Source organism: Arvicanthis niloticus, chromosome 20 (assembly GCF_011762505.2).
Source record: "Arvicanthis niloticus isolate mArvNil1 chromosome 20, mArvNil1.pat.X, whole genome shotgun sequence".
Classification (NCBI taxonomy): Eukaryota; Metazoa; Chordata; class Mammalia; order Rodentia; family Muridae; genus Arvicanthis; species Arvicanthis niloticus.
The window spans coordinates 51,543,624-51,552,541 of NC_047677.1; the positions used below are offsets into that span (position 1 = coordinate 51,543,624).

The 8,918-nt window shown below is 43.8% G+C and overlaps 1 protein-coding gene across 1 annotated transcript; it reads right to left on the bottom strand.

The window, feature by feature from the left end:
- Nucleotides 1–3,704: 3,704 nt before the first annotated feature.
- Nucleotides 3,705–8,667, bottom strand: Or2h2 (olfactory receptor family 2 subfamily H member 2). The gene has a single exon (XM_076916884.1). It carries the CDS (start codon nt 6,376–6,378, stop codon nt 5,446–5,448), a length of 933 nt encoding a protein of 310 aa, XP_076772999.1. The 5' UTR covers nt 6,379–8,667; the 3' UTR covers nt 3,705–5,445.
- Nucleotides 8,668–8,918: the final 251 nt, after the last annotated feature.

Genomic DNA, 8,918 nt, shown 5'->3' on the forward strand with positions numbered 1-8,918 from the left:
ATGTGATTTAAAAAACTCATTGAACAGCCATTATAAATGCATTCACCCAAACTAGGCAGTGGTGGCACATGCCTTTAATCCCAGCACTTGGGGGCCAGAGGCAGGTGGATTTCTGAGTTCAAGGCCAGCCTGCTCTACAGAGTGAGTTCTAGGACAGCCAGAGCTATACAGAGAAACCCTGTCTCAAAAACCAAAAAACCAAAAAACCAAAAAAAAAAAAACCAACCAACCAAACAAACAAAAAAAAACCCAAAAACCAAAACAAACAAAAACAACCCCCCCAAACAAGCAAACAAAAACAAAAGAACAAAACAAAACCAAATAAATGCATTCATCCTTATGGCCCCCTGGAGCAAGAAGTAACACTAGACTCTAGTGCATCCGTTTTCAACCTGTGGGTCATGACCTCTTTTGGAAATCAAAAACCCTTTCACAGGGGTCATATATCAGATATCCTGGATATCAGATGATTTACATTACAACTCATACCAGTAGCAAAATTACAGTTATGCAGTAGCAACGGAATAATTTATGGTTGGGGTCCAACCACAGCATGAAGAACTGTATTAAAGAATCACAGTATTAGGAAGGTTGAGAACCCCTGCTTTAGTGATTAGAGACTGAAGGAAGGTGACTGTCCCTATACTGGGACAGTCACACAGGAATACAGACGTGAAGGCCTGACAGGCTCTGGAGCAGGAAAATGGTATGGATCTTCTGGTGTGTGTTCTGTGGAAGAAGGAAAAAATCCCGTCATGAGTTCCTCAGCTGAGGTTCAGCAAGCAGGTAAAAGATTAATAAGAGACAAATGTGAAATTAACACGTGCTTTCTGCGCGAGTGTGTAGTGATTAGTTTGGAATTTTGGTTTCTTTAAAAGAACACAGATAATGTAAGAATGTGCTCTCATTTTAATCCCAGGTGTGGGATATGGGGCTGCTTCAGGGTGTCCACTGCAGCTGACTATAATTTGCCCTGTACTCTAGCCGAGGTGCAGTTTTGCCAGAACTGCTGAGGCAGAGTTAACTCTGATAGAACATACTGCAAGATGCGTATGTGGATTGCACAGAGCTCAACCTTTTCCCCCCTCACCTTGATTTTTTTTTTCCATAAACAAAATAAGACAATTCAGGTTTGTTGGGGTAGCTCTCATGTGTGTGTATGGGGGCGGGTGGGGAGAGAGAGGGAAGGAGGGAGGGAGGGAGGGAGGGAGGGAGAGAGAGAGAGAGAGAGAGAGAGAGAGAGAGAGAGAGAGAGAGAGAGAGAGAATGAATGAGAGAATGAGAATGAACCAAAATGTAATGTCTGGATTATATAGTGAAGAACCCAGCCCCAGGGATGCTGGGGGAACCTGGAGGCCATTACTGGTTTGGCATGTTAAGTAGGCTTGCTTGTCTCAGGTCTGAAATCCAACACAACTCACTTGCTTACTGGGCTCACCATGCAAAGGGAAGAGAGCAAAGGGAAGTGGAACGGGTTTTCTTAGCACACAAAGTTAAAAGACTTACATAGAAAAAGTTTCTGATTTAATCATAATAGGTAGAATATGTCAGTTATCAAAAACAGACCTAGCAGAATTCTGGGAACTTTTCAGGGGGTATATAAATGCTAGCGCCTCGAGAGGTGGGATTGGTTGGTTGCTGTTGGCCGTTTAGTGGGGTTCGCTGCGGTTTGTTAATAATTGTACTCCAAGAAGAAATGAAACAAAATTTCAGATTTAGGGATCTCTTTCCTCTGCCCCTTCTATCCTGTTTCCCTCCTGTTTAGTGTTAGGGAGTTAAGAGGGTGGAGAAGGGTGGAAGAAAGAAGAACCCACAAAGAAGTAAAGACCAGCTACACACATGCTTTTGAGAATACTAGTAATAAACACGTGGAGGCTTGTGGGAGTGGTGGTGGAGGAAATGACTATACAAGAATAGTCTACCCAAAGGAGATGGATTTCATTTCTGATTGAGCTGGTGGGGGGTGGGGGAAGGTGTTAGAGGAAGGAGATCAGGGAAAGTGGCAAATGCCGGCCTGTGAATAAAAATTTGTTATGTAGATTTAGGCAAGTGCCCTTTTCACTGCTAAGAAAGAGGCCTTTTCAAATGCAAATTTCCTTTAGGAGAGGAAATTTTGTTCCCTGCTGGGCAGCATCCCTTGGGGAGTTGATTTCCTGTAGTCTTTAGCTCTAAGTAATTGCTAGACGCTTGTGTTAAAGCCTCGTGTTCTGCTGGGTTGGTGACATGCCTTTAATCTATGAAGTCAGAAGCAGGAGGCTCTCTTGAGAGTTCAGGCCAGCCTGGGCAACACAGTGAGACCATCTCAAAAATAAGGTACTGTAAGTCTCCAAAAATCCCCAAAGGAAGACCTCAGACTCAGTATGCAAAAACACACTAAACATCTGCTATTCTTTGAAAATGACAACCCCAGACAAAGGCACATAAGCCTTCTTATAGTGAACAGGGGAACTCTCTAGAAGGATTAGGTAATCTAAAATTTCATTGGTGGGTGCTAGGGAGTTCACAATTGTCAGTGGTCTGCATTCCAATATTATGAACTTAGCCATGTGATGAAACAGAGTTGCCCACTGCAGATGGCCCATTTTTGTGGTTTTCCCCAGGCTGTTCTTTTGGGAGGGGGTTTTATGATCCTGTTCTGGATTTTATGGTCTCCTTGGAGCAGGTGACTTATGGCCTTTTTTTTTTTTTTTTCAAAGTCAGGCCTGGTCCTTAAATGGAGACAAATGGGATTTATGTTGTCCTTACATTACAAATATAAAAAGCTGTGTGTTTTGAGGAATTATTCCACTATAGGTTTAGGCTAGTGGTTAATTGTGCACAATGAAAGGCTAGCTTTGCTGGGGACACAGAAGTGAACTGATGGTTAGAAACGACATGCAGGTGTGGCCCTGAGCTGCCACACTAATGTCTCTGACTCCTGTGGTATCCACAGGTATCTCTGCTAAGTGCTGAAAGGGTCCATGATTTGCAGACATCCAGAGTCAAATAGCAAAATGTAAACCCAAAGAGTGTTTTATTCTGCAGAAGTCCAGCATGCTGGAGTCTCCCATTATCAGAATAGAGAGACAACCAAGTAAGTTTGCAGGCCTGATTTAAAGGACCTTAGGGAATTCTGTGGTAATTGACCTCTGTGTTAATCTGTTTGGGTCTATCTCTACAGACATTCTGTTACTAGGGTGTGGGGGCTGGAAACTTGCTGAGGAGGAAGTAACTGAGGAAGTCTGGAAACTGCGGCTAACCCATTTGTCCTTGCCTCGGGCCAGGTGGCGGGGGCAGTTTCTGAGGTCTGGAATTGCCCAGTTCTTGGAAACAGAGATTTAGGTCTAGTCTCCTTAACTGGCAATTTGAGGCCTGTCTTGGAATCAGCCTAGCCTTCTCAGTGCTTACTCTCGGGAAACCCTAACTACTGAAGGTTGGAAACTAAAGGAAGGATTGTTTGGAAAGTTGTATTCGACTCAGTAGTTTTGTGTCTTCCCAAGCCAGTCCAAACCTTATTTAATAATACTGGGTTCCTCGATTTATCTAACTTCCATCTTGATGTTCATCACGAATTGTTCTCTCTATATAGCTAAGGTCCCAGTTCTTCCTCAGATAATGCTGATTCCCAAGTCAACAGGCATGTCAAATATTCAGATATTCTGCTATGGGACAAGTTTCAAGAAAAAGATGTCTGCTCTGCCTGGAGAACACAGGGTTCCTTTTGAGGGTTCTTGGTCTTATAGATAAAAAAAAAAAAAAAAAAAAAAGAAAAGAAAAGAAACTCAGAAGAATGCTTGAGGACAATTTAATTTGGAGTTTGGGGTGGGGGAAGAAAAGACAGGCAAGCCCAAAATTTCAGCTGTTGCCAAGAGGGAAGAGATGACTAAAGGAGGGAGAGTTAGACTCTCTGAATTGACACCTAGCAAGCATGAGTCCAGCAGTGGATGTTTGAGCACCTGTAAGGAACTTGTGCTGTGTAGGCGTGGCTCTTCAGAGACACAAACTGTCAGGGCAAGAAGTTTAGGATTTTGGCTGGCTAATAACCAAGGAAGGGAGAGAAGGGAGACAGGTCAAAAGGAGAAGTTATGTTTTCCTAGTTCTCAGATCATCATAGATACTGGAACTCCAGCCCACGGCCTTGCACATGCAAGGAGATGCTGTCCTACTGGGACAAACCTCCAGGCTCAAACGTCTTGTCAAAGTTGTCACCTCTAGTGTTCTCACAGAGTGAGACTCTTGGAAACCTTGGAAAACCTATAGGGAGATTAGCTCCAGGGTGAACATGTGTCTAGTTAAGATCGACTCATCTTAAGTTTGAGGACAAATGAAGGCTTCTCATTTGAGCTAAGAGCTAAGGGCTCCATTCATATCAAGGCAGGATTACTAGCTGGATGGGTACCAATCCTAGCTGAGAACTTTGAGAGATGGTTTTGAACTCTTGGTTTTTGCTTCTGAATAAAAGCTTCATAATACTACAAGAATGAAGTGGGTCAAAGGGTGTAAGTTACTTTAAACTGTACCTGGAACATCACAAGACATGAGTATTACATCAACTACAACGTTAATTAGCCCCAATAGCCCTGGTGTGCACTTGTGTTTAGGGAGGGGACTTGGGTCGTATATCACTGCAGTTTTAGATCTGGCCAGTAGATGGCACCAAAATCCCAAGGCAAAAATTGATCTGCCTCCCTAGAAGAGAAACCATTCCTGTTTGTGAGCTGGCTGTCTTGACATTGATAAGAACACTGACTGCAGTTCAGGCTGCTCCCCAAGGCTCTTTTTTTCTGGCATCAAGCTAATGCTACCGAGACATTTTATCATAGTGTGGGAACAGCAGCACAGACAAGACAAGGAGCCAGAGAGGTGGCTCAACATTAAGAGCATTTGTGTTCTTTCCAGGACCAGAGTTCAAGTTAGGCACCCATGTTGGATAACTCAGCTGTCTGTCATTCCAGTTTCAGGGGACCTCTTCTTGCTTCCTCAGACATCTACACACATACACTCACACAGAGACATACAATAAAAATAAAACCTTGGGCCAGAGAGATGGCTCAGAGTTTAAGAGCACTTACTGCTCTTCCAGAGGTCCTGAGTTCAATTTCCAGCAACTACATGGTGGCTCACAACCATCTGTCATGGGATTTGGTGCCCTCTTGTGGTGCATCTGAAGACAGCTGCATTGAACTCATAAAATAAATAATTCTTTAAAAAATAAAATAAAACCTTAAAAAATAAATAGTGGCACTCTGGCAAGGGAAGGGAATTAGAAGGTGTATAAGAACAAAAATGAGTTAATAAAATGAAACTACAGATAGATTACATTTGATTCATGTAAGGTTTCGTACAGTTATGCTCCTTTACTGAAACAGTGTCTTACAGTCTGGCATCCACTACAAAGGCAGGACAGGTCTGAAAATTTAAGCGTACAAGGTTTGCAAATTTCCCATTCAGCTTACTGGGCGTGTGTCAGCTGGGCTCCACTTCCTTCCAGAGCAGCCTCCTGAATGCCCTCTTTACTTCCTTGTTCCTTAGAGTATATATGAGAGGGTTAAGAGAAGGAGTTCCCACTGCATAGAAGAGACCAAAGAACTTGCCCCTTTCTCGGGCATAAGGATTTTTTGGCTGCAGATAGACAGCAATGACTGAGCTGTAAAAGAGAGTGACCACAATGAGGTGGGACGAGCAGGTCCCAAAAGCTTTCCTGCGCCCCTTTGCGGAGCTTATCCTCAGCACGGCCCTGGCAATGGCACCATAAGAGACCAGGATGAGGCTCAGAGGCACAACCAAGATGAAGACACTGGCAACAGCCATTTGGATCTCATTGTAGGTGGTGTCCCCACAGGACAGTCGAATCAAAGCAGGGACCTCACACACGAAGTCATCAACCTGATGATGGGGACAGAAGGGCAGGTGAAGAGTCGATGGCGTCTGAACCACTGACTCCACCAGACCAATCATCCAGGCCACACCTGCCAGCTGCCAACACAGGCGAGGGTGGATGATGGTGGCATAGTGCAGGGGCTGGCAGACAGCCACATAGCGGTCAAAGGCCATCACTGCTAGCAGAATGCACTCTGTTGTCCCAAGGGATAGGAAGATGAAGAGCTGAACAAAGCATCCCAGGAAGCTGATGGTCTTTGTGGGGCCCCAGAGGTTGAGCAGCATCTGGGGGACACAGGTTGTGGTGAAGCAGAGGTCCAAGGAGGAGAGGTTAGAGAGGAAGAAGTACATTGGAGAGTGGAGCCTGGGGTCCAGTGTGGACAGCAGGAGGATGAGTGTGTTTCCTAGGAGAGTGAGGAGGTAGGAGCACAGGACAACCACAAAGAGAACCTTTTCCAGGTGTGGGTGTTCGGAGAAGCCCAGCAGGAGGAAGCCCACGGGGGAGCTCTGGTTGACCATGGTGTCTGTGTCTAGTTGGAGGGATGAGACTGTCAGATTAGTGTGGTACAAAGGGCCTGTTGAAAACACACCCTGTGTACTTCTCAGGACACACAAGGTAGGCTGATTTTTCCTGGGCTCCCTTCTCCAGGTTGGTCACCTAAGGACTTCTCTTCCATTGTTCCTTCTGGTCAGATAGAGTCTGATAGCTGAGAGGAAACTGGGAATTTGGTAGAGAGCAGGTGGCTCCTCACACTGGCTTCCTGGGCAAAGGAGGCTGGTTTTCAATAGCAGCAAAGCACTCTTCACTTTCTTTGTACAGTTTTTAGTGTGTTCCTGTAGTGGCACCCAACTCATTCATGCATCGACTTCTGTTTTTATTGACTTTCTGCTTCTAACTGGTTGTTCTCTTGGCAATTAACTCCCTCCTTTTCTCTGCCTCATTTCTGAATATCTTTATATATTTTAGATACCTTAGTTTATTTGTCCCTTTTTCTCTCTCTCTTGAGCTCTTTCATTTGCTATAATTTCTCCTAGATTTTGTCTTCCTGACTGCTTTTGTTTTGAAACAAGGTTTCTTTGTGTAGCCCTGGCTGTCCTGGAATTTTCTCTGTAGACCAGGCTAGCCTCATATTCAGAGATCTGCCTGCCTCTGTCCCCAGTGCTGGGATAAAAGGTGTGTGCCACCACTACCTGGCTGTCTCTCTGACATTTATTGGTCTGTATATTTGTCTTTTTCTTAAGCTTTAAGGTATAAACATTGTGATATGAGCCACGGCAGGGGTTGGTCATCTGAAGAGGTCAGTGATGGTCTGGTGACCATTCTCTTATTTTTCTATTAGCATTTTACACTTGTGAAGTATTTTCCTTGGGCTGATTGTAATAGGTAGCTATCTGAACATCTGGTTTCCATAGTGTCCCTGCAACGATCTTCCCAATTTTATCAATGATCGAACTGTCTCAGTTCAAATAACATGTTTCAGGCCACCTATTCAATAGACACTGGGATCAAGATTCCAGAGATCATTGCTCTGGCCAGGTGTTCAGAGAAAAAGAGGTGAACTCTGGCCGACCATGGTCTGCTCCTGTTCAGAGCCAGAAAGAATGAAACCACATGACCACCTGATTCAGTATAGGTGATAGAAATTCACCCTGTTTACGTCAGGCATCTTAGCAATGCCTTTCATGGTAGCACTTAGGAGGTGGAGGAAGGAGGGTGGTGAGTTTGAGGATGGTCAGGGCCACAGAGTGATGATACCTTATTTCAAAAGCAGAAATGTGCTAGAGTGAGCTCAGCAGTTAAACATGCTTGGTGCTCTTACTAAGTGTCAGAGTTCAGTTTCCAACACCCAGATCAAGCATTTCACAATAGCCTGTTCCAGCTCCAGGGAATCCAATGCCCCTTTCTGGCCTCTGTATGAACACACACGCACACAAACATGCATGCACACACATACATACACACACTAAATTAAATGTTGTTTTCTGTTTATTTGTTTGTTTTAAAGCAACCTCCTCCAATAGCAAACAAACAAAACCTCTGGTTTCATTTTCCTTCCAGCATGAAGCTTGGTTGTTGAGTACTCACCTGATATTTCACAGATGAGAAAATATTTTACTTACCTTCAACCAGAGAATATCCTCTTTGGCCAGCAATAGTCTGTCACCAAACTCTCAACAGGTGCCTAGCCCCCAACATGGACACCAAGAAGAAAACTGAATATAAGATTACTCATCTCTGAATGGGTGCCTAGATCTATAGTATTAATAAGAATTGATAATGTTCCCTGCTAGGCACTTTTCTAAGTATATGTATGTGCAATCAGTTAGAACTAGTGCATAGTACTTCTTAGTAAATAAATGTTAGCTACCATCCTTCTTGTTAGGAGTATTTACACTGTGTAAATTCAGCAGATACTATAAACCAAGGCTCTGAATCCCTCTAACCAAGCTGGTTGTTAAGCGTCTGTTTACACACCTATCATCTTTTACAACGCTACATATCTGCACCTTCTTAACATGAGAAGTTGAAGCAAAGAACGGTGAAATCAATAAGCTAAGGGAGTATATTTGTAAGTAATCAGGTTGTGTAAACAAATATAATCCACTGTCTTTTCTATAGCACAAATGAGGTCAAGGTAGGGCAGAGTCATCTCTTCATCAAGGATTTACAGCCTTCCCCCTCAGTACATGAAGGAGTTAGCATCTGTTAGTGGTCCTGGTGGTGGAAAGCCTGACATGGTATTTGGTGGAGAGAGGGTCCCAGAATTCCTGTCCTATCGAGAAACAGCTCATTAATTCAACTGAGACCCAAGGGTTCCACAGTCCATAGACAATTAATTAGCTTGTAATTATGGTAAAGGATCATGGAACTCTGGAGGAAGCATGCCAGCAATAGTCCCCACTGGAGCAGGTCAATAGTTCACTCACTACCTTTCTCTCAATAGGATAGTATTTGGAATAACCAATGTCACATCTGTTCTTCTTCATCCACCATCCAGGTATCTTCTTGGTTCTTTCATATATCCATATAGGACTGTACCAGTAACATCTCTCAAATT